Source organism: Bubalus bubalis, chromosome 12 (assembly GCF_019923935.1).
Source record: "Bubalus bubalis isolate 160015118507 breed Murrah chromosome 12, NDDB_SH_1, whole genome shotgun sequence".
NCBI classification, from domain to species: Eukaryota; Metazoa; Chordata; class Mammalia; order Artiodactyla; family Bovidae; genus Bubalus; species Bubalus bubalis.
The window spans coordinates 36,039,730-36,065,585 of NC_059168.1; the positions used below are offsets into that span (position 1 = coordinate 36,039,730).

At 42.2% G+C, this 25,856-nt stretch overlaps 1 protein-coding gene across 2 annotated transcripts; it reads right to left on the minus strand.

Annotated features, from left to right (window-relative positions):
* Window positions 1-15,503: 15,503 nt before the first annotated feature.
* On the minus strand, window positions 15,504-24,737 carry GPR75 (G protein-coupled receptor 75). 2 transcript variants are annotated; one of them, XM_044925906.2, is made up of 2 exons: window positions 24,548-24,737; window positions 15,504-19,567 (listed from the first exon to the last, which is right to left on the minus strand). In XM_044925906.2, the coding sequence occupies exons 1-2, from the start codon at window positions 24,582-24,584 to the stop codon at window positions 18,096-18,098; spliced, it is 1,509 nt and encodes a 502-aa protein (XP_044781841.2). In that variant the 5' UTR covers window positions 24,585-24,737; the 3' UTR covers window positions 15,504-18,095. The 2 variants fall into 2 exon arrangements, with proteins under 2 accessions (XP_044781841.2, XP_006044812.4); XM_006044750.4 differs by having other exon boundaries at window positions 15,504-19,812; window positions 24,548-24,704.
* Window positions 24,738-25,856: the final 1,119 nt, after the last annotated feature.

Below are 25,856 nucleotides of genomic sequence, written 5' to 3' on the forward strand. Positions count from 1 at the left end.
GGACAGAGCAGTTAACCATTTCCAGCCTCGCTTCCTCTTTTGTAGAGAGACTGCTTATTACTTCATAAGGTGGTTGTATCAGTGTATTAATTTTCTCTATTTTTAAAAAGCCTAGCCCCAGTATTCGACACCAGGTTCCCAGTAAGTGTTAGTTTATCTTCCTAGTACTTCCCTTGTCTCCTACTGACATAATAAGATCAGAGACCAAAGCCATTAAAATGTATTTCTTTAATAAATTATAAAATTATATTTATTGTATCAATTAAGACAAACAGATTTACCTTCTCATTTATATTATAGGTATAAAAGGAGAGAGTTAGAATTGTGAAAGGTTAGTGTCAAAACCGGAGAAGGCAATGGCACCCCACTCCAGTACTCTTGCCTGGCAAATCCCATGGATGGAGGAGCCTGGTAGGCTATAGTCCATGGGGTCATGAAGAGTTGGACACGACTGAGCGACTTCCCTTTCTCTTTTCACTTTCATGCATTGGAGAAGGAAATGGCAACCCACTCCAGTGTTCTTGCCTGGAGAATCCCAGGGACGGGGGAGCCTGGTGGGCTGCTGTCTATGGGGTCACACAGTCAGACACGACTGAAGCGACTTAGCAGCAGCAGCAGCAGTGTCAAAGCCAAACTCTTTATTTTGTAAGAGCAGTGGGTTGGGGGAGGGGAATTCTGAAAAACTGTATTGGAATTGTTTACTACAGAAGATTCTTAAAAATAGAAGTCATAATAAAAATTGTCAGTCTTCTGTTTTGGCTAACAGCTTAAACTTCTTTGAGAGGTGCACTAGACCAGGTATCTCCATAACTCTTCTATTATAAACTCGGGTCCCCTATCAGTAGTCTGTGAAATCTTTTGATTTCCAAATTGTTTGTTGCTACCTCAATTGTGCAGCCATTCTTCCATGTAAGTGGGCTGAATACCTAATAGGAAGGAAAAGAGGCTCACCTATAATATGCCTAATGGACTTTGAGAAGTCTTCCTTAAAGTGGAATCTCTATTAAGTGAAGTGAAAGTTGCTTAGTCATGTCTGACTCTTTGCGACCCCATGGACTAGATACAGTCCATGGAATTCTTCAGACCAGAACACTGGAGTAGGTAGCCATTCCCTTCTCCAAGGGATCTTCCCAACTCGAGTTGAGCCCAGGTCTCCCACATTGCAGGCGGATTCTTTACCAGGTGAGCCACAGGGAAGCCCAATCTATTAAGGTGGGTGCTAAATCAGATTCTTTATGCCAGAGCCTATTTATATGCATTTTGAATGTTTCTGAGTGGTTCTCTTTATTTTCAATAAATTCTCCTCTGCTTGAGGATTACTGACTTAGGCACTTAAAACAATTTCACACATCCTAGCCTTCCTGATTAGGGTATCTGGAAAATAACCAGCACCTCATCTTTACAGGAAGGTTGAAGAATAGTAAGTTCAGTTGTGTCCAACTCTGCGACCCCATGGACTTCAGCACGCCAGGCTTTCCTGTCCATCACCAACTCCCGGAACCTACTCAAACTCATGTCCATAGAGTCGGTGATGCCATCCAACCATTTCATCCTGTTGTCCCCTTCTCCCACCTTCAATCTTTCCCAGCATCAGGGTCTTTTCCAATAGTCAGTTCTTGGCATCAGGTGGCCAAAGTATTGGAGTTTCAGCTTCAGCATTAGTCCTTCCAATGAATATTCAGGACCGATTTCCTTTAGAATTGACAAGCTGGATCTTTCAGTCCAAGGGACAGGTTGTGACAGACTTCTTTCCAACTTTTTTCAGCTTTACCTGCTTTTCTTCAAAATACCACTAGATGGGGCCTTGTTTATATACTCATACCCCTATTCAGTTCAGTTCAGTTCAGTCATCCTTGATTAAAAAGACTGGCAACAAAGGCAACAAATTATCTTGGCTAAACTGAATAGTAAACTTTGTGTATAGTTCTTGGTGAACTATCCTTTTCAGTTAGTCTGATATACAAAAAAGGCCTGACATGATTTCTGACAAAGCTTAAACTTGGTAGTACATAAACAGGCCAAATTACTAACCCAGTTGCACCAAATAGCTAACACAACCCTAACCCAAGGCAAATAAAGGCTGGCCTGACAATCTCAGAACTTAACAAAATGGAAAAAAAAAAAAACAATAAACAAGGACGTACAAAATGCAAAGGAGAGAGGCAAAATTACTAACATGGAATATAGGGCTTGTGGTGTTTTGCATCCACACCAATTTGTAAACTTTCAAGAATTCTAGAATTTTTTATATGTGAAAAAGTTCATCAAAAGCAAGTAAATCAAACGAAAGTTCTAGAAATGTTAATCATCTCAACTATGGAAGACATTTGTGAGACTATGAAATCTCTCACGTCTAATCATATACTACATTATATATTTCAAATATGTTATATTGCTTTCCAACACCTTTCAATAGACTATGCTTTGCCTTAAATTTAAGACAAAATATAGCTTCTTGTATATTTGCCTGAATCACAAACATAATTTTCATTTTGTAAAGAAAGAATACTAAAAATTAAACTCCTTGAAAGTCCAACAAACTAGATTATACAACCCAGTGAGTCAAATCTGTTTTACTATCTAAATTTACTGAGTAACACAGCCAAAAATAAATGAACTTTGATAGATTCTAAAAGCTTCCCTGTCCTCAATAAAATAGTGGTTTGCAAATTAGTCTCCAGTGGTCTTTAATCGCAATAAAGGCCAACTTACTCATTTAAGAATTCTATCCAAGGACTTCCCTGTGGTACAGTGGTTGAGGGACTGCCAGTGTGGGGGACCTGGGTTCAATACGTGGTTCAGGAAGATTGCATATGCCACAGGGCAACTAAGTCCATGCACTGAACCTACTGGGTGCCCGAGCTCCACAACAAGAGAAGCCGCTGCAATAAGAAGCCCACACACCACAGCTAGAGAAAGCGTACATGCAGCAACGAAGACCCACCCAGCACAGCCAAAACTAGATAATCAATAATTTTTAAAAGATTGTGATACACTTAAAAATTCTATCAGCTCCAAATATTATCCCATAGATTAGAAAATACTAATAATTGGTCAAGGAAATTGGAAGACATTTTTTTCCTGGATTAGTTTTTCATACTTAACAGTTATTAATGTTCTTAAGCCATCTTAATGAATCATCGGTTGGAAAAACTTCCATTAACCACCTCCAAGAAAGTGTCACTCCTCAAAGGAGCCAGCTGTGAACAATTTTGAGTCATTATTTGAATTTCAGATAACAGGGTATCCCAGACTCTGCTTTTTTTTTATTTTTTTTGCCCCTGGCCTCACTGTGTCATGCAGGTCCTAGTTCTCTGACCCACGGATTGACCCCATGCCCCTGAGGTAGAAACGCAGACTCTGCTTTTATAACAATAAAAGTAACTGTCACTTCTTGAACATTTATTGAATAGTAGGCACTAGGCTAAGCCCATAGATATGCTATGTTCACAGCCCTGTGAGTCAGGATTACTATCTTTAACTCACAGGTAAGGAAAATAAGGCTACAAGAGTTGAACTAAACTACAGTTGGCTGAGCCAGCATTTGAACCAGTTTAGATTCCAGAGTCCATGTTTGTACATAATATGCCACAGTGCTTTCTAGTCACAGAGCATCTGGCCAGTTAACCATTCTCGATTATCATCTTCCACCTGAGAGGGACTCAGCAAAATGTCCTGCAAGGAGCAGGAAATGACTGATTTTGTCCTGGTAATATATGACACCCTTTCCCTCCCGCCCCACTAACCTTTCTTAAGCTAATGCAACCCACAAATCTGGCGAATGAAAGTTCACTAACAAGAATAATTGGAAATTATGGCTTGGTTAAATGCCATCAAATTCTACCTTCTTTGATAATCCTCTTGTGATAGTAAACAATGCAAGAGCAACTAGATCCTCTAGATCCAGATTGTATTTATGATTTAAATGATAAAAATTCCTTTATCTCGTATTTATCAGAGTAAAGAATATGTCTGTTTCCCCTCAGACCTTGCATAAAACTGACACTCTACAATTATTTGCTGAGTAAATGACTGACATTTCATCCTCCTTGTTGTTTTTTAGTCACTAAGTTGTGCCCAACTCTTTCTGTTCCTTAAGCGTGTAAACCTAAGTATGTGTGTGCGTGTGTGAGTTGCTCAGTCGTTCCGACTTTGTGACCTTATGGACTGTAGCTCACCAGGTTCCTCTGCTCATGGGATTTTCCAGGCAAGAATACTGGAGTAAGTTGCCATTCCCCTCTTCAAGGGATCTTGCCAACCCAGGGATTGAACCTGTGCCGTGTCTCCTGCATTGGCAGGCAAATTCTTTACCCCTGAGCCACCAGGGAAGCCCTCCTTCTCTCTTAACCACACCTTATAAAATCTAACTCAACTATTCCAATTCCCATGGGTCTCCTAACAGTCCTTATTTTTCAGTGCTTGGTGCTTGGAGGAAAAAAATATTTTCCTTAATTTTACAATGGTTGAGAAAGAAAGGAGTAGAATTATCCAGTTTTTCTGCCTGTATTCTTTTTCACTCAAGTGTCCCCCACACTCACACATTATTTAATTTGTTGATGCCTTACACTGCTTTCCTATGGTTCCATTTGAGGCTTCTCCTTCCTAACAGGAGTACATTGTGTCTCCTTTCGGGGTTTCATTTCCCCCACTTGTGGGCAATGACTGAGTAAAGCCCCTGACCTCAAAGTTAAGAAAATTATTTTTTCTCTTCTTTTGGCCTTGCCACCCAGCTTGTGGGATCTTATTTCCCTGACCAGGGATTGAAACAGCAGTGATAACGCCAAGTCCTAAGCTAACCAATGGACCACCAGGGAATTCCCAAGAAAATTAAACTTTCAGTCTCCACCCCATGAACTAAAAACATGCTAGTTCTGAGGTAGTTTGAACTCCTCAAAGAAAATGTCTAACATTATGGTTCTCTGTGAAGAATACAATTCCCAGTCATACCTTTCCTCAGAGTAATACTAATAAAATCAGTTCTTACATTTCTTTGACATACACTGTTGCTAAACCCAATCAAATGAGCAAGAAGCTTTTGTGAATTCTTGTTAATGTCAGATATGAAATGTATTGAATCCAAAGCATTTATACAGTTTACAAAACCTATCCTAGTTTCACGGCCCCAGAAGACAGGCATAAAGCCCTCTTTGTGAACTGCTCTACTTTTTAAGGCCTTTCTGGCATCTGAACAAGGTACATTTTGCAAAACATCAGGCTTTGCATGAGAATCAAGGTTCCCATTTGAAAGATCCCCACTCATCAGCATGCTACAAGCAGCTGAAGGTTCTAGAAAGTGTCAAAAGGGCAAACCGTCACAGAAATGGAACTCAGAGAAACAAACTGAACTTATCTTGGCACCATATAAGTGTATTTTTTTTTAATCAGAATTCTTTATTGGAATAAAGGAAGGAAAATTCACTATTTTTTCCATAAACAATAAAGTGATATTTTTACTTTGGTAAAATTAATCTCAAAGACATTGGACCTAAATAGATTACCTGTTAACTATCTCTTATTAAAAGTAAAATCTCTCTGAATCTGTACCTTTATTCAAATTGTCATCTACTTTAAAGCAATTTGTATCCTCTCTTTTGTCCCTCCAAGAACCAGTTACTCCTTTTCTCCTTAACTCCTTTGTGGTTGCTGAAGTTTTCTTTCATCCTCAGAGTCCTCAGGCTGCATTATGAGCCAAGAAATTCAAATGAGAATGAATGCAGGTTGTCTGGCATCTCCAGGGCAGCCAGGGTGGTCCCTTGAGACAAGATGCCTTTAGAGCTGGTCTCCTAACTGAGTAAACAGAGAAACAATGTGCCTTGTATTCCTTCTAAATCAAGACCTATATCCCCTTTCATCAGTGACCTGCTGATAATCATCCTGGGAATACAGAGAGAGATACAAAAGTAACAACCATGGGGAAAATGTAAGCCAGTCAGAAACCTGGGTTGACATCACTTATGGGCTTTATCCACTCAATCATGTATTATATGATTCATTTAGTCAACAGTCATCACTGGAAGCCCACCAGGGCCAAGAACTAACAGGTATTAGGAATACCATGCTGATCAAAATAGACAAACAGTTGGACTGTGAAGAAAGCTGAGCACCAAAGAATTGATGCTTTTGAACTGTGGTGTTGGAGAAGACTCTTGAGAGTCCCTTGGACTGCAAGGAGATCCAACCAGTCCATTCTGAAGGAGATTAGTCCTGGGATTTCTTTGGAAGGAATGATGCTAAAGCTGAAACTCCAGTACTTTGGCCACCTCATGCGAAGAGTTGACTCATTGGAAAAGACTCTGATGCTGGGAGGGATTGGGGGCAGGAGGAGAAGGGGACGGCAGAGGATGAGATGGCTGGATGGCATCACTGACTCAATGGACTTGAGTCTGGGTGAACTCCAGGAGTTGGTGACGGACAGGGAGGCCTGGCGTGCTGCGATTCATGGGGTCGCAAAGAGTTGGACACGACTGAGTGACTGAACTGAATTGAACTTGCCTTATTAGAGTTTTTTCTAATGGTGAGACAGTAAACAATCAAGTGTAACTATTATGAACTGAAGGGTGCCCTCCCCCACCCCCAAATTCTTGTTTGAAGCTCTTAACCCACATTGTGACTGTTTCTGGAGATAAGGCCTTTAAGGACGGAATTAATGTTACATTAGGTCACAAGGGGGGCCCTAATCTGATAGGATTAGTGTCCTTATAAGAAGAGGATGAGACACCAGAGACCCCTTAAACCTCTCCCTCCATGCACACACAGAGAACAGGCCATGTGAGGACATGCTGAGAAGACAGCCTTCCACAAGCCAGGAAAAGAGACATTACAAGAAACCAATCCTGATGGCATCTTGACCTTGGAATTCTAGCCTCCTGAATTTTGAGAAAATTAATTTCTGTTATTTAAGCCACTTAGTCTGTGGTTTGGTTATGGAAGCCCGAGCAGACTAATACAGTAACATAATGTTGGGGAATAAGAATCGTGGAGAAAATAAAATATAGCAGAGGGACATATAGTGTTGGGGTGGTGAGCTGTGTTGAATGTGGAAACGAGGAAAGGCCCTGGGGGAAGACCATTCCAGACTGAAGCATTCTTGGGGAAATTAATTCCCTGACATGGAAACAAAGTAGAAGCATGTGAGAAAGAGCCAGGAAGCCTGTGTGGCCCCAGCATATCACCCGAAGCCCTTGCCGTGGCTGCATTATAGGGAGGAAGGAGCTGAGAAATAGTTGGATTCAGAGTGTATTTTCACGATAATTCAGGATTGCTCTATCAATTCGACATGGCACGCAAGAAAAAGAAGAGTCAAGGGCTCTGACAAAGCTATGCACTGGTCATTTCTGTGCTGTTTACTGAGCTGATAAAACAGCAGGAGGCACAAGTTTGGTGGGAAGTGAGTTCTAATCACGAATTCAGCTTTGTACACATTAAAATTTAAGACCTGAGACTTCCCTTATGGTCCAGTGGTTAAGAATCTTCCTTCCAATGCAGGGGACATGTATTTGATCCCTGATTGGGGAATTAAGATCCCACATGCTGTGGGGCAACTAAGCCTATGCACCACGACAGCTTGAGCCCCCACGCTGTAACAAGGACCCAGCACAGGAAAAAAAAAAAAAAGAAAAAATAATCTAATTTAACAAAATAAAATCTGAGGCATCTATTAGACATCCAAGTGGAGTTGTTGAATAGGCAGCTTGATAGACCAGCATGGAGCTCAGGGAGAGGTTAGGATTAGAGAGATAAAATGATTGTTATTAGTGTTTAAGCGGTATTGAAGCACTGAATATCACAATCACTGCCAGCACCTGCTTCTCAATCAACAAATCCATATTTAGGGGTTGGTGAGGAAGTAGGGGCCTAGTTTCCTATCTTTCTGCATCTCCTGTCCCTTCTCCAACCCCTCAAAAATTACCGCATCTGGCTTCAAGCCCTCACTTCAATCAGACTTCACCCTTGGGCCAATGCTGCTGACTCGTCCACGCTGAAGCACATTCCCCAGTCACCTGTCAAGGCGGAGTCCTCCCCGTGGTGGAGTTTGGCTGCTTTGCCCGTGGTTGTAAACTCAGTCTAGGCCTGCCCTCTTTAGAGCCTGGATCCCTGGAGAGGTGAGCATTTTACCTAACCACCTGCCTTCCTCTCCTCTCACCATTCCACAGACCTGATGTCTTCACTGATTTTTTTTTTAATGGAGGAAAATGGCTTAGCAATGTTGTGTTGGTTTCTGCCATACAACAATGCAAATAAGTCATAATTATACACATATCACCTCCCTCTTGAGCCTCCCTCCCCTCCCTGCAATCTCCCCTCTAGGTCATCAGAGCACCAGGCTGGGCTCCCTGTGTGTATAGCAACTTCTCACCAGCTATCTCTTTTATACATGGTAGTGTATATATGTCAGTGCTACTTTCTCCATTCATCTCACTCTTTCTTTCCCCTACTGTGTTCACAAGTCCATTCTCTATATTGGAGTCTCCATTCCTTCCCTGCAAATAGGTTCATCAATTCCATTTTTCTAGATTCCATATATACACGTTAATAGATGATATTTGTTTTTCTCTTTCTGACTTACTTCACTCTGTATAATAGGCTCTAGATTCATCCACCTCACTAGAACTGACTCAAACTCATTCTTTTTATGGCTGAGTAATATTCCATTGAATGTATGTACCATATCTTGTTCTCATCTGTCAGTGGACATCTAGGTTGCGTCCAGGTCCTAGCTATTGTAAACAGTCTTCGCTGACTCTTGGCCTTTCTTCTTGAACTCCAGTAGGAAGGCAGTGAGAACAAATCTTTCTTATGAGACCACAGACCTCTTTCGTTAATGGAGAAGAAAAACAACAACTGCTTTAAGTGAATAAGGGAGAAAAAACATACCTCTGAGAATCAAAATGTCCCACTGTAGTCTCCATGTATTATTGGCAATAAACAGAATGAAGAGGATGACCTTGAAAGGGGAGACTCCACAACCTGGCTTGGCTGAGTTATGGAGACTTACTCAAGGATGAGCCACAGTCCAAAGTTAAATCTGGTGGGAATCTGAACCTGCTGCCACCCTGAAGTGCTTGGTGGCCTAGGGGAGGAGAGATCTTCAAACTGGAGTGCAAGTATCTGGAGCAGGACAAAGGGAACCAGTTAGTAGATGCTCATTTTCAGGCCCCTACAACTGAGCTGCTTGAGAAGGCTATTTATGGCCTCATTCTGCTGTTTCTTTGGAAGACCACTGCCCTTTCATTACTGCCCATTCTCATTTTAAAAAAGAATTCCTATCTGGAATCTTATGAAGGAATTGATTTTAGATGTAAAGAGTGGCTGCCCAAGGAACTATTCAAAATCTTAGTGTCAAAGAAAGATCCTTAAAATTATTTATGAGGACCGTAATTCTGTGTTTTCCCTTAGCTCATACTGAACGTTCTATATTACCAGTTCTAAGATAAGCAATTTTTCACATTGTAACCTCTGAAATTGGTCAATCTCCTGGGTTAGGAAGATCCCTTGGAGAAGGAAATGGCTATGCACTCTAGTATTCTTGCCTGGAGGATCCCACGGATAGAGGAGCCTGGCAGGCTATAGTCCATGGGGTCACAAAGAGTTGGACATGACAGAGCGACTAACACAGTAACAGTAACACACTATCCTGTAAGCCCAGTGGCTATTGTTAGTACCTGCTCTTGTGCATTTTCACAGTCCGAACTTGTAGAATGCATATTGGTGGTACAGTGGAGCACTTTTTATCACTTAAGAAGCAGGGCTGTAGTGAGAAAGTGGACAGTGGGTGGTGAATCAGATGAGGTTAACAATGTTACTAAAACAGGAGACAAATTCTTTTGTCTAGAATAACTCTTAGATCAAGAAGTGCTCATGCTCAGACTCTGGTCATGTCCGACTCTTTGTGACCCAGTGGTCTACAGCCCATCAGGCTCCTCTGTCCATGGGATTCTCCCAGCAAGAATACAGGAGTGGGGTGCCATTTCCTCCTCCAGGGGATCTTCCCAGCACAAGGATCGAACCCATGTCTCTTACATCTCCTGCATTGACAGGTGGATTCTTTACTATTAGCCCCACCTGGAGTTTCTAAATTTAAACCTTCCACCAAGACATACACTCCTTGTTGCCAACACAGTTTTGATGCCTTAAAAAAGTTCTATAAGAGCAGTCTATAAGGAAATATTCAATTCCCAACTCTCTTTCTTATTTGCTAGGTTGCCTGAAGGCAATTTTCCTCCACCTTACTTTCCTTGAACAGATATAGGTTTGGGAGTAATTTCAACAGTATTCAACAATGAATCTGCTCTTCAAAAGTTTGATAATGTGATCACTTCAACAGGAAAAAAACAGAAGATAAGATATACATTCTGATTATAACTTTGTACAAATGCATGCTTACATAGTAATAAGGTTCAGAAGTGAATTTTGAGTAATACCTACAATCTTATTTTCTGAATTTTTAAAATAACACTCCCATAGCAGCTCCCCTCACTGACCTCCACTGTAACAACCCAGCAAGTAACCAGTTCTCTCTCCCCTTTCTAAACTATTCTGCATGGTCCTCACGCACACCAACCACATACTAGTAGTCTACCTTCCGTGCATAAGCACTTTTGTTGCCCTCTCTCTTTGGATCAAGCAAACAAAATATGAATATGAACTACAGAACCAATAGACTTGAACGAATGAACCTCTAGAAAACATTTTACTCAACAATTTCAAAATACACATACTTTTCAAGTATACTCAGATCATTTAAACAAACTGTCCATATATACGAGAACATAAAGCAAATGTCAAGTAATTTTCAAGGGCTGGAATTGTATAGATCTCACTTGCCATGGTGTCATCAAGTTAAAAACCAGTAATTGAAATATAACATTTGGAAACCAAGAAAATCACTTCTAAATAATTTGTTGACCCAAAGAAATATAATAATGGAAATTCAGATCTATCTTGAATTGAATAATGTTTACTTATTCTCCAAAGCTGTTATTAAATTGAAGATGCATCTTAAAATCAATTTAATGTAGCTTAAAATCAATATAATAATGGAAATTAAAACTAAATTATAATAAAAATAATACTGTAGTCAATTCTATTATTGTCCCAAGTAGTTTCTAACTTCCCTGCATAAAAATAACATCCCTGACACTTTCTCTGTCTTAACTATTTTGTTTTTCTTCATAGAACATAGCACTATATAAAAATTATATACTTATTGGTTAACCAGTTTATGCTTTATTGACTCTGCCAAAGCCTTTAACTGTGTGGATCACAATAAACTGTAAAAAATTCTGAAAGAGATGGGAATACCAGACCACCTGACCTGCCTCTTGAGAAACCTGTATGCAGGTCAGGAAGCAACAGTTAGAACTGGACATGGACAACAGACTGGTTCCAAATAGGAAAAGGAGTACGTCAAGGCTGTATATTGTCATCCTGCTTATTTAACTTATATGCAGAGTACATCATGAGAAACACTGGATTGGATGAAGCACAAGCTGGAATCAAGATTGTGGGGAGAAATATCGATAACCTCAAATATGCAGATGAAGAATGGCAGAAAGTGAAGAAGAACTAAAGAGCCTCTTGATGAAAGTGAAAGAGGAGAGTGAAAGAGTTGGCTTAAAGCTCAACATTCAGAAAACTAAGATCATGGCATCCAGTCCCATCACTCCATAGCAAATAGATGGGGAAATAGTGGAAACAGTGGCTGACTTTATTTTTGGGGGCTCCAAAATCACTGCAGATGGTGACTGCAGGCATGAAATTAAAAGATGCTTACTCCTGGGAAGGAAAGTTATGACCAACCTAGACAGCATATTAAAAAGCAGAGACATGACTTTGTCAGCAAAGGTGCATCTAGTCAAGGCTATGATTTTTCCTGTAGTCATGTATGGATGTGAGATTTGGACTGTAAAGAAAGCTGAGCCCCAAAGAATTGATGCTTTTGAACTGTGGTGTTGGAAAAGACTCTTGAGAGTCTCTTGGACTGCAAGGAGATCCAACCAGTGCATCCTAAAGGAGATCAGTCCTGAGTGTTCATTGGAAGGACTGATGTTGAAGCTGAAACTCCAATACTTTGGCCACCTGATGCAAAGAGCTGACTCATTTGAAAAGACCCTGATGCTGGGAAAGATTGAGGGCAGGAGGAGAAGGGGATGACAGAGGATGAGATGGCAGGATGGCATCACTGCCTCAATGGACATGAGTTTGGGTAAACTCCGGGAGTTGGTGATGGACAGGGAGGCCTGGCATGCTGCAGTTCATGGGGTTGCGAAGAGTCGGACACGACTGAGTGACTGAACTGAACTGAACCTGTTTATCTTTGTCAGCATAATGTAACTATCTGGAGAACAGAAACTTCAGTGTATCTCAAGTTCCTGGCACAGAGTACTCATTAAATATCCACTGAATGAATGAATACTGTTATTATTTTACTATTTGGGTGTTCTATTTATCAATATTTATTCTCTTCTTTAATATGGGTTTGTTTTCAGTTCTTCTCTGCTATTAATGTTGTAATGCCCTTCTTTTTTTTCATCAAAGCATGATCTACTTTCCCTATCTTTTAATTTTTACATCAGTTTATCTTACATTTATCTATTCCAAGCAACAAATTTTGCACATCTTTTTTTTCTTACAACTGTGCCACCTGACTTGTGGGAATTCTAGCTCTCCGAACTGGGATTGAATCCAGGCCCTCAGCAATGCAAGTGCAGAGTCCCAACCACTGGACTGACAGGGAAAGTGAAAGCAAAAGTGAAGTCGCTCAGTCTTGTCTGATTCTTTGTGACCCCATGGACTGTACCCTACCAGGCTCCTCCCTCCATGGGATTTTTCAGGCAAGAATACTGGAGTGGGTTGCCATTTCCTTCTCCAGGAGATCTTCCCAACCCAGGGTTTGAACCCAGGTCTCCCACATTGTAGGCAGACGCTTTACCATCTGAGCCACCGGACTGGCAGGGAACTCCCTGCATATCATTTATAATTCAAGGACCTTTGTCTTTTGTAAGCAACATAAGGCATTTACATTTTTTTGCTGTCTTATTTCTGTAATCCTGCTTTATGTTCCTTAAGTTTTGTTTTCTTAGTATTTCCTTCCCTCCACTATTTTATAAAAGTTATTTATTTTCTCAGAGGAAGGGATAAGAAGTAGGGAATGGTGGAAGAAGTTTCGACTTCCTGATCAAAAGCTAGTAAGGCCTGGGACTTCCCCGGTGATCCAGTGGTTAAGAATCTATCTTCCAATCTAGGAGATGGGGGCTGATCCCTGATCAGGGAACTAAGACCCCACATGCTGTGTGGCAACTAAGCCTGCACATCACAACTAGAGAGAAGCCCATGCACTGCAATGAAGAGCCACCCTCTGCACTTAAGACCCAACACGGCCAAAAATAAAGAAAGAAAGAAGCTAGGCAGGCCTATATTAGCTCCCATGTCTTCTTCCTTATGATACATTTCCACCAAATTCCTATTCTTAACCCCATTTTTCCTGCTGCTTTCTATATGTGTTTGTTGGTTTGGGAGCTGGACCCTACAGGCCTATAAGGCCTGTGCTTGCCCAGCTTCAAGGCTGAAGAGCCAGGAGTCAGCAGCAGAGACTCAGTGTATGACAGGCCGGGACCTGGGACCTTTGCTGCAATGTTTGCACCTGGACAAATGTCTCCTCGAACAACATAATACAAAGAAACTGTAAGGGACTGAACGTAACTGCATGATGCACAGTTCAGGCAAATTCTGGACAAAAATACAAAAGGTCCAAAAAAAAAAAAAAAAAAACCAACTGCTGCTTCTGGAGAGCTGGGAATAAAAACAAGGTTTCAGTCCCCATGGACAGAGGAGCCTGGTGGGCTACAATCTGTGGGGTCACAGAGTTAGACATGACTTAGCAAAAAAAGAAAACAAAACAACCAGGGTGTATCGGGAGAAAAAGCAAGGTACTGTGCATGCCCCCTGGACTCAACATCAATAAAGAGGTTAGAAAAACACCTAAGCCACCCCTATGGCCTGACCTCTGGACTACCCCTACCCTCACCCCATATAAGAAACCAGCTCTCCTCACCTCTGGGAGTGAGCAAGGGAACTGTTACTTATTTTCTCTCCCCACTACTGTGACAGGCCTCTTATCAATTTGTGTTGACTAGGGAAGGCCAAGAACCCTGGTCAGTATCAAATGGTTTAATGGATCATAGGAACTGAAGCAAGGTCCTGGAGTGACACCCCACCATGGGCAGCAGTGAGCAGGCAGGACAAGACGGCAGTCTATGCCAGAGTGCAGGGAGATGACCAGTGATGGGGGAATTGACATCAGGTGGGCTCATTAGTTACCCTAGTTAAACTAGTGGAAAGGCACACCACTCCCTCTTTCACAGAAACAATCACTAGCTGGGGCCTGGAGCAAGCCTGTAGGAAGGTTAGCCATGTACACAGGGTGCTGGTAGGGCAGGCACAGGATGTACAAGCAGCAAGACAGCAGCCCTCTTGAGTGGCCTGACCATTCAGTGGTAAACTTTACAATCTCATCCTTATGTTACAGAATATAAAGTTGAGATTTTTGACTGAACTAGAAAAGTTCATTGCAAGAATGAGGGTAGTTGTTTGGACTTTGCATCTTTCCTGTGGAGGAGAGAAGCATGCTTTTGTTTAAATGAGAGCAGTTGTGAGTGGCGCTGTTCTTGCTGGTGTTCTTTGGACGCACAGCTAAAGGAGTGGCTATAAATGTTGAGCACCAAAAAGATGGACCCCCTTGAAGATGGAGTGGATTGGAACTCATGATCTTTCCTGAACCTCTTTTCAGTTTACCTTTTTAGTGTAACCACACTTTCCAGGTTCTCGGAACCTCAGGTTTTAAAGGCAAGTTGGGTTCTGCCAACTAAAGGTCCGGTACCAATGTTTTTCCGCAGCACTGCTTTGATGTTCAGCATTTGCTTTGGAGGTGTCAACAAGATTGGCTGTAAAGGTAGTGGCAGTGTAGCAGCCAGTGTCCTTGAAGTCCAAGGTCCAAGGAAATCTCCTGAATCCCTCCCTTCCTGGCTATAGCAGAAGGAGCAGCTCTGCTGGCTATTGGTAGCATTTATTTGGAATTTTCCTGAAGACCCATTGTCGAAGAGCCTTGACCTTCTAATGATTGAGAAGACATCTGACTTCCTATATTCAGTCCTTTTCTTCTTAAACTAATGTTTCCTGATTCTTAAAATCAAACCCTGATTGATAAACTGAAATATCCAGAACTCTGTATCTTTTACCAGATTCATGTCATTTCAGAGAAGTGTTTGAAATGTTTAGTCAGAAATTTTCCCTCTAGGTGATAAACCTAGTTTAGTAAATAACCTTTGGAGCTAATTATTCCCAGTTATTCTGAGTATAAATGCATGCTACAAAATGTGGTCAAACAAGCTATTTCGTCTTTTAAGGAAAAGAACTTTCTCGGAGTTTCAACACAGCTATTCTCTGATGGTTTTTAAGTGATTGAACAGGAACATAAAAGTATTGCAGTCTGATTTTCAGAAATGTCAGGATTTTCATTATTTTTATTTTCCAAACATCAGTTTAAAAGAACATTAAAAGCATCAGTAATACAAATCTGGCTTAATGGTTAACATCAGAACAATTATAAAATGTTTGAATCACATACTTTGCATCACAATAAAGCATCAAGAGAACTAATTAATATGCCCTGCTTAATTAGTCATATAAGTGAATTCTCATTACTTTTATAAAAGTTTTCATTTTAGCCCTTATGAAGAAGTTATATATGCCTATTTATATCTTTATCTCCAGGTAGATATAGATATGGCTAGACATATATAACTTATGAAGAGACAAGTTACATATTCCTACCTCTATATCTATATCTACATATACCTACATATAGACATAGATACAGAGATATAAAGAATCTAGCCCACTATGTACTTCATGCAAGTTAAATCCATAATTTCTTGATGAGCATAAAGAGACTGAAACCTCATATGCACATGCTTAATTTTCTTTATGCTATGATTTTTACCTGCCAAACATGGGTCAAAATCATCTCAAACTCAAAAGTCACAAAGGAAACCTGTAATTTTTAGTTTTACAAGTACAATAGAAAATTTTTAAAAATATCTTTTATTGAGTCACATTTGAAACGCTTGGCCAAAAAGAGATTCATACCTTAAAAAGTATGAAATAGCTTCTTGATTAATGTTATTACTTAAAAGCTGTTTGGCTTACTGAAATAAATACCAGGTTCTGAATTTAGATAAATGTTTAATTCCTCATTTGCCACCATTCTTCAAATGATCTTGGGAGAGGATATTAGATTTCCTAATTCTTTGTTAAAAAGAGGTTATATATCAAACTATTTCATGGTAATATTAACAAATGAAAACAGAGTTGTATTAAAAATATAAAAGCACAATTGAAATAGGTCATGTGACTTCCAAAAATAGCATTCAATTACCAAAAAAAAAAGTGAGAGTGGATATTTTTTCTTCTGTTATAAAATTTAATAGTAAAAATAAAGGATAGAAGGGAGAGAGGGAAGGGAAGGAGAGAGTCCTAAAAATTGAATTTAAAAACAAAATAAAATCCATATCTCATACTTAAACCTTGGAAATAGAAATGACTGGTTGATACTGGAAGGTCAGAATTATTAGACGAGACTGAGGAGAGTTCTAATTGAGTATTAACTATCTTCTCCATGCCTCTCATAATCTCTGATTTTAGGAACAGCATGGGAGAGGATGCTATAACCTGAACACCTTTCATCCAAAGGGACAAAGTGCCTTCCAATCTGTAGTAACAGTTCTTGAATATAGCAATTTATAAAGATAGGTTTTGTATCTTGATGCTCATCTTTTCTAGAAGCTATAGTTCCAAAATCGTACTGAGTTCAAAAGTCAACTACATCATGAAAACATTTTTACATTAAAAAAATAAGTTTACAGTTGTTATGCTAGGCATCACTGAGTATATAATAAAATTAGTTTAAAGTGTAGAAATACTTAATCTATTTCCCCTTACTGCCCATGTCCAGTTTAAGACTCATGGGAGAGAAGTAACACAATTAGTTTGAAAACAGATCATCTTAAGAATTTTTCTACCATGGTAATATATAAACAAAGATCAAAAAATTTTTTTCTAAATAGTTATTTAGATACTCTTTGTCAGGTTGTGAACAAACCATCCTCACACAGAAGGAAAGCATAAGTTGAAACACCCCCATTTCATCCTTACGCCTTCTTAGACAATAATTAAAGATTGTCTAACACATACAACAGTCTAGCCCACTCCCCACATGACAGAACAGCACCCTGATGAGATGACCACAGTTAGCGCCTGCTCTCCCAAGAAGAGCATCACTCTACTAGAGATGCAGTCCTCTTTACTAAGTTTCTTGGGTAAGATCATTCTGAAATAGAATAATTCATTTTTAGCAAGAAAAAACGGATTTCTTTTTGAAAGAACTATACAGCTACTCAGCTGACACAAAAGAATAATATCTATAATTAGAAATGGTAATAATCATAGTACTTTATTCTTAGATGACTGTCTTATGAAAAGAAAGTAACTAATGCTTGTGCATTTTTGGTAAATACAGCTATAAATAATACATTTCTGATTTAACAATGTGTTATTTATTCCAATAAGCCTGCTACCAAAAAAGAAAAATATTGACCCCATTTGAATGCTTCAAAGGATTAAAATTTATAATCCAGTTAATAAAAATAATACCTCAGTAAAGATGATACCTTCATAGTCTTTAAAAAATCCAGCTCATACTTCAAAGAATCATAACATTGGCTCAAATGATCATAATCAGTTCCTTCCCTACTTTAATACAGTAGCAAAACCATTCCCTGGCATCTATTTAAAAATTTAGTACAAAAGATTGGAGTACAGGTCAGGTGTAAAATAATACTTTTTCATCTACTCTTAAAATGTCAAGAAACTGCAAAGCAAACCAAGAGATGCCAATACTTCAGATAAAAGATAGTCCTAAGTGTCAACTGTCTAGGTCTTTAAGTTTTGATGTACCTCTGGTCTCCCAAAATTTTTAAAAAATCAATTAGTATCAGAAACCAAAACAGTTTATATAAGATTCGCTAGCCTCCACGACTCTAAACAGAGGGGACTGGAATCTGCTTGGCTGATGTGCTGTCATATTCTTGCATTAAATCATTAGTGGTGTGATAATGCATGGCAATATATGAATTGGCAAACCCAAAGGAGTTTACTGGCTGTAAGTTATGTGGGATGCTCTCCTCCTGGGATGGGCTGCTGTTGTAGATACTATAATACGGCTCAATCCGAGTGTTGATGGGGGTAGAGCTGCTCTGACCATAGTGTTGATGTCCAGCAGACATCTTAGGACTGACCACACTTTCCTTTGAGTGACTTGGGCCACAGGCCTGGTCCACAAATTTCTTCTGGGGCTTTGGAGACAACATGTAGGCAGAATTTGTTTCATGATGGGAGGATTTGTTTCTGTTGACTTCGAGGTTCCCTTTTCCCATGGCACGAAGTCGGGTCTTCTGTTTGCAGCAGAAAAAACCCAGACCGATGTACTGGAGGCACCACAGCACTTTCCTTCTCAGCCCTGCACTGTTCCGAGAATATATAAAAGGATTTAATCCTGACTTGAGAAATATAAGCGTAAACCCCAACAGTTCAAACTGGTAAAGGATGAAGCTCCCATTGCTGGACAGAACCACCTGCACCAAGGAAATCCCCAGCGGAAGACAGCACACCAGGACCGAAAGCACAATGATCACACAGGTGACCACTGCCCTGGAGTCCTTAGCCGCGGACAGATTGACAGCTGATACCAGCTGCAGCCGGCTGGCCGCAGGGGTTGGCAGCTGGTTGGGACTCTTGGTGTATCCATGGGTCTGAACGTGCTGCAGTTTGTTGTAATTCTGGTTCCTGTACAGAGCCGGCATGGTACACTGGATGGGCTCGCCACCTCCCTTCACAGGGGCCCCCATGAAAGGCTGTGGTCTGGAAGCGTCAACGGTGATCACAGCAGGGCACTTTCTGACTTGAGCATTCTTCCGCAGTGTCTGAGCAATCATGACGTAGGACACGAAGACCACCGCCACACAAAAGGTGAAGTCGACCACGTAGAGAGACAGGATGGCTTTCCCTTCTCCGGCGATCAGACTGGACATGGGAAGGCAGAGGTGTGATTTGCTGGTTTTCAGGGTGGCCAAGGTGGCGAGGGTGAAACTGGTGGTCCAGAGGAGCAGAGTGAGGAGCAAGGTGCAGGGGAAGGAGGCCGTGCGGTTGGGCTGCTTCCCCAACACCATGCGGAGCCGGTGCAGGGCAATCACTGCCACTGTCTTGAGGGACATGATGATGAAGCCCGAGCTGGTGAGGTGGAAGGTGAAGCAGAAAGTGTCCGGTATGCCACTGGCTGAGCTGAAGAACAACACGAAGGTGAACATGGGGGCCGTCACGCAACAAATGAAGAGGTCACAGAAGGACAGGTTCAGGATCATGAAATCAAAGTTGGTTCTGAATTTCCTGAAGGCCGGATCGAAGAAGGACAAGAAGACAATGAAGTTGCCGTAAGAGCCCAGGCAGAAGATGACTGCGAGCAGAAAGGTACAGGTCACCAAGGTGGCCATGTGGACGGGTTCCTGGAGACCCTCCCGGATACTGGTACTGTTCCCTCCCTGGGCGTGAGGCACGTGGAGCAGGGTGGTGTTGGGCACATTCTGAAGGTGGCCTGTTGAGTTCATCTTCAGAGACGACTCTTCCTTCTGTGGGAAGGCAGTCAGGGCCTCAACTCACAGACGAGCGACGACTGACAAAAGGGGCCCAAGGCAGAAAAGCCTGCGCACAAAAATGCATCCCCAGAAACAGAAAGGAATGAATGGAGACAGCAGAGTGATCTCGTGATCTTTTACAAAAGCACTAGGCTTTTTCAGCTCTGACCCAGTGCCCAGAAAGCATTTCTCCTCCCAAAGCCCCACACAGAAAAGACATAGGTACCTTGAAATATATTCATCCAGCTAAGTTTAGGTTTTAGGACACAGGGGTTTTCAAACTAGTTTAAGCATCAGCTGGAAAGCAGGTTAAAAAAAAGAAAACAAGATACTGAGGCCTAGCCCCCTTGAGATTGTAATTAAAGGGTGAGTGTGCAGACGTTACCTTCAGAAATTCTGATACCAGACATTGGACACCAAGAATATAACCTCTCTACCAAAGAGATCACAGTCTAGTTGGAGCAGATCAATCTATGTAATTATAGCCAAATGTGGCAAATCAGTTGATGGCAGTGAAGTGTGGAGAGAAGAGAAGGGGGGATTGATCCAGGCCAGGGAGCAGGCTGAGAGAGGCTAAGGGGGTCTTCATGAGGAAGGGCTAGGTGGGTGAAAGGTGAGGGGTATGGAGTGGGGGACAGACAGGCTGGGAGAAGGGAGCAGGTCTTCACAGCAGAAGGACTGAAGCAAAAAACAGCATGTGCTTGACATATAAGCAAGAGTGAAAGTCACTCAGTCATGTCCGACTCTGTGCTTTGCCCATGGACTGTAGCCTGCCAGGCTCCTCTGTTCATGGAATTCTCCAGGCAAGAATACTGGAGTGGGTTGCTATGCCCTTCTCCAGGGGATCTTCCCAACCCAGGGATTGAACCCAGGTCTCCTGTACTACAGCCAGATTCTTTACCGTCCGAGCCACCGGAGAAACCCATAAGCAAGAGGGTACCACTGAAGCATACTGTGGCCTTTTACAAAACTTCCACACATCACTAACAAATCCGGTTTCTTTCTCTAGGAAGAATCCTTTATTTTCCATTATTTATATTTTCTCCCTGCTTGTGATTTCTTGGCCAACTCCATATTCTCCTCTGGAAAAGAACTTTGTGTAGGACTATATAAATGGAAGTAATGAATGATGTCAGAATTATATTTGGGATTTTTACCAGTTTGCTCTGTAAACTGTATATAAATGTGAGTTATCATGATCCCAGCAGGAATATCCTCATGATGAAGCAGGATGCATACATTCACCCAGTACATGCATTCATCCAGTTTATATCTACGTGCGCGTACTCTCTGCCAGCTTTACACCAGGTACTCAGGGTGCACAGATGAGCACGACACAGCATCTACTTCTAAAGAATAATTTACTTTTCGTTTTGGTCTTTTAATTTTCTCTTCCCATCTTGCAATGAGATTTAAAATACCTTCACACAGTCTTTTGTTGTTCAAAATCGCAAAGCCCCATTGGCCTGGTGTCCACCCTACTCCCAAAGATGCTTCCAGTGGTACATCCAAAGCTCTTGGCAACCAAAAAGAATGTGCTTTAATCCAGCATTTTAAGAATAACCAATGGTACTGGGGAGGTCCATGGGTGATGTTCAGAATATTTAACCACCAGCTGAAGCTGAGTCCCAGGGCCTCCAGCGAAGCCAGGGGTAAATCCTTTAGTTGCTGAATCATAGGGTGCAGAGGAAGGGGCCAGATCAGTGAGGGATTACTGGGAGCTTCAAGCAGGAGTTAGGAACCACCCGATACAGAAGTCTCCCAGCATTCAGCAATAGGTACACCTGTTCCAGCCTCAGACACATTTCAGTCCTGGGGAGATCCATAAAACTAACTTGTGTCCTTCATGAAGGAAGAAGATAACCTCTTATATATTCTCAATGGTCAAGAAGTACAGATCATGAAAATATCATGTATTTCTCTACTGGGAAGTAGGACCAACTTTTCTGTACTTTCCTTGTAAGAGTTCTACGGGAGAGAAGAACTAGTCCTGATCTTTAGTTTCCTGATGATTAGAATTAAATAATAATAATAATGGACAGCTTATTGTTTTCACTTAAAGACTGTGTGCCCATTTCTGAACACTTTATAATACCTGTGTAGTGAAAGAAAAAAAACTTTTACTGTTAAGTTTTTGTTAATTGGAAGATTGGGGTTAACCAATGAAAAAGGGGGTAGAAGAGAAAATCCAATTTGTAGAAGCAGAAAGGTGATACTCCTGTTTATAGAAAATTCCCCTGACTTCTGAAGAGGGAAGCAGGAATTTGGGTTGGGAACATTAGAAGGATGAAGTCTGGAATTAGGATGCTAAGAGAAATATCGAGTGAGTAATAATAAAGGATGGGGTGGGCTTCCCTGGTGGCTCAGTGGTAAAGACTCTGCCTGTCAGTGCAGAAGACACGGGTTCAATCCCCGGTCCAGGAAAATCCCACATGCCTCGGAACAACTACGCCTGTGTGCCCCAACTATTGAGCCTGTGTTCTAGGGCCTGGGAGCCACAACTACCGAGCCCATGTGCTGCAACCCCTGCAGCCTGTGCACTCAAGAGCCCGGGCTCCACCAGCGAAGCCATCACAGTGAGAAGCCTATGCACCACAACTAGAGAGTAACCTCTGCTCTCTGCAACTAGAGAAAAACCCCATGCAGCAACAAAGACCCAGCACAGCCAAAAATAAATAAATAAATGAAAATTATTTAAAAAAAAAAAGAAGTGATTGATGGAAGTTATGAAGAGTCCAGGCTGGGAGACATTTGGAAAGGGGAAAACAGAATGATGAAGCATCAACATTAGCCAAAGATAAGAGGCAGAAGGAAAAAAAAATTTTGGAGGAGTTGAGGGGCAACTTTTACTTTCTCTCCAATTATAATTTTTTCAATAGATTGATAAAAGAATTCTGAGTCAGGAATTCTGGGGCAGTATCATCATTAGTATGTTCCCTTTACTAAATGCTTGTGATGTGCCAGGCACTGCTCCCGGTGCTCCACACTACTGACTTATCAGATCGTCACAACCCTAAGACAGACAGTATAACTTACCTCTGTTTTACAGATGAGGAAACTGAGGCAGAGAGAGCACCTATCTTAAAGAGGCAGAGCATGCATTTGAACCTAAGCAGTTACTCTCTAAAGGCTGCACACCACCAAGCTAAACAAAATAGCAAAGCAATCAAGGCAGGGAGTCCCAGGTCAGAAGACAGTTACAGCAGCTATAATGCATTGGGTGGTTATTGTATGCCAGAGACTTCTACTAGAAGCTTTACATAGGTTATCAACTTTATTTTATTCTCATTATAACCCTATGAAGTAGGTATTGCAATTCCTTCCCAACTCAAAGTTCCATGTACATATCTGTATATATATTTGCATGTACCTTTTTGGCGAGGTTGAAAAATTATTGTTTGGTACAGGTAATTATAAATCACTCTGATTTGGGATAATTAGGAAAAAAAGGAAGGAATCAGAGACAGGGAAGAGAAAAGAGAGAAAAAGAAGAAGACATATCAGAAGTAAAGGTTTTGGCAGAGAAACTTTTGAAGTAATAAGGAAGTGAGGGGAAAGTAAACCTATGTCTTAGTACTAACTTTTGAGACTTTAAGAAAAAGGAGGCTGAGATAACAATTTGGGACAAAGCTATGCTGGCAGAATTATAAAACTCAGTTATTTGGGGTGGGGTGTAAATGAATGCATCTGCTACTTATTCCTAAATATTAAATAGAGGTTACCAACATTGTTTTCAATGCAAGCATACAAGCTACTCTTTATCTCTGGGAGCATAAATAGGGCCTGGAAGAAGATGCAATAAAAATAATAAAATCGGAAAAATTTTAAGTTGGAACATCAGTCTTAAGAAGAAGGCATATTGGACATAATAAGAAGGAATGAAATCATATTATATGCATCTTATTACAACTAAGGAGGAGAGACCCTCAAGTAACTAGTAAGCGAGGAATAGTAAGTGAAAATGTACATCAATGATTTCGCATTATGATATGTGTGAAGAGCCTCTGATAATTTAGTGTGTTATCTTAATAGTTTAGTACATATCAAACATTTTACATGAGCTTCTACAAGTCAACTCATGATCTGGTTTCTTCCAACTCTCCCCCCACCCGCCCCCCACCCCCGCACCAAATAATGCCTTCAATTCCTCCAGGGCAAGCATTTTCAGACTCTAACCCTCACAAGAGAACAAGGTTTTGTACTACTGTTATTACTCCCACTGGATTTGTATTGAGATATCTGGAAAACGGCAGAGAAGTCAGATGACTTGTCCAAGGTCACTAAGATTCAAGCCAGACTTATCTGCGTTTCAGAGGCCATGCTCTTTCTCCCCACTAAACTACTTTTGAAGCCCGGAGCGGCTGATGGGGTCGGGTAGGGTCGTTTGGTGAGGGAGATGGGAGGCTGTGGAGCATCCTCCTGAGGATGAGGCTGGACTAGGAGACTGCTGGGAGGGCATGGCGACCCCGACTGGGGACTTGAGATGGGTAGGGGCTCCGGGGCTGGAGAAGGTTATGGAGGAGGGCCTAGGCCGGTCTAGGGAAGCATGTAAAGGATTCTGGAAAGGGTCGGTGAGGTGAGGAGGGTTCAGGCAGGGTATGGGTGGTGGAGGAGGGGTTCCACCGGCCCCTCGGGGCCTGGGGACGCGCAAGGCAGGAGCGAGATGGTTTCTCCGCAGGCCTCGCCAGGAGCGCAGGTGCGCGGCGGCCGGGCCCGAACCCACGCGGCTGCCGGCTCCCTCACCCGGCGGCCCTCCCGGTGCCCGCGGGGTCGTCCTCCTCCGGGGGCCCGCGGCCTCTCACCTGCCTGGTGGCCGCAGCGCCGCCCCTCCTCCTCCATCTCGCAGCCCAGACCCCAGCTTCGCCCGCCGCCCCGGCGGATGCCGAGCTGGAGGCATCATGGCCATCGCCGCCGCCTCCGCGCATCCCGGGAGCCGCGGCGAGCCGGGGCGCGGAGGCGCAGTTACGGAGACGCCGAGGGCGCCGCCCCCTCCGCTGGACACTCGGGCTCTGTGCCCCGCCTGCCCCCGCGCCCTGGCCGCCTCGTGGTGCACCGGGGCCGGCAGCTCCCGCCGCCGCGACCTCCGTTCCCCGCGCCGCGCGGTCTCAGGCGCGCCGTTTTGCCGCTCGGAAGTGGGGGCTCCCTGAGGCTGGCAAGAGCTGACATATGGAGGAAGAGTGGGGCGGACTGGGGGGAGAGGAGGGCAAAGGTGGGGGCGCCGATAGCACACAGCGTGACCCATGGAGGCCTTGGCCTTAGAGAGTGAAGACCGTGGACAAGGCGGGGGTGGTGGCTTCACGTCGGTCTTAGCGGGGTCCAGGGCCTTCCCTGGGCTTCTGGCCGGCCCGCCGCCGCCCACCTCTCCCCATTCCTGGTGCTTCCAAGTGCGCCTGCCTAGCTCCTCTCTACGCTGCAGCTAATACTTTGCTCCTAGATTAAACTGGCGTCCCCTTCCAGGGTGGTACCTGGAGACCCAGAATTTGTAAATCACGTCACTGTAACAGACTTCAAGTCAAACCAACTTTAACATTATTATTATTTTTTTTCCTTCTCTCACTGAGAAGGAAGTATCTATTAGGAAACATAAGCAAATTGCAAAGAAAGTACCCATGCAAATGGGTAGGAAATGGGCAAAAGCCAAGAAATCATGGACATCACTCAATGCCATGTTGAATGTAAAACATCTTGAAAAGCCATGTATGCAAAACTAGATAAGCTAGTTTTAGTAAGAAAGAACAGGAACCAAAAAAGTAACCAACCTCCCATCCTACAGTCCAGTGTGTCCAAAATAATGAACTCATTATGTGGCTTGTAGTCTCAAGAGCAAACAAGTAGCATTCCCAAGTATGTTTGCTACTGGGAGACAAAAGGAAGAGGGTTAAGCCCTTTTTTGCTTGTGTGCCAGCCTGCTAACTAGGATCTTGAGAATTCCATTCAAGCGAAGTACTTAGGGTATTGCCATCGAAACTCTTTATTTTGGCTAACGGTTATCTTTTAAAACAGAACTGTTTGGTACCAACAAGTACCAAAGAATTTGATTTATGTGTATAATGTATTTTCCCTAAGTCACCGCCCCCCCACTCTGCTTTCATCAAAAGAAAAATCAAGAGG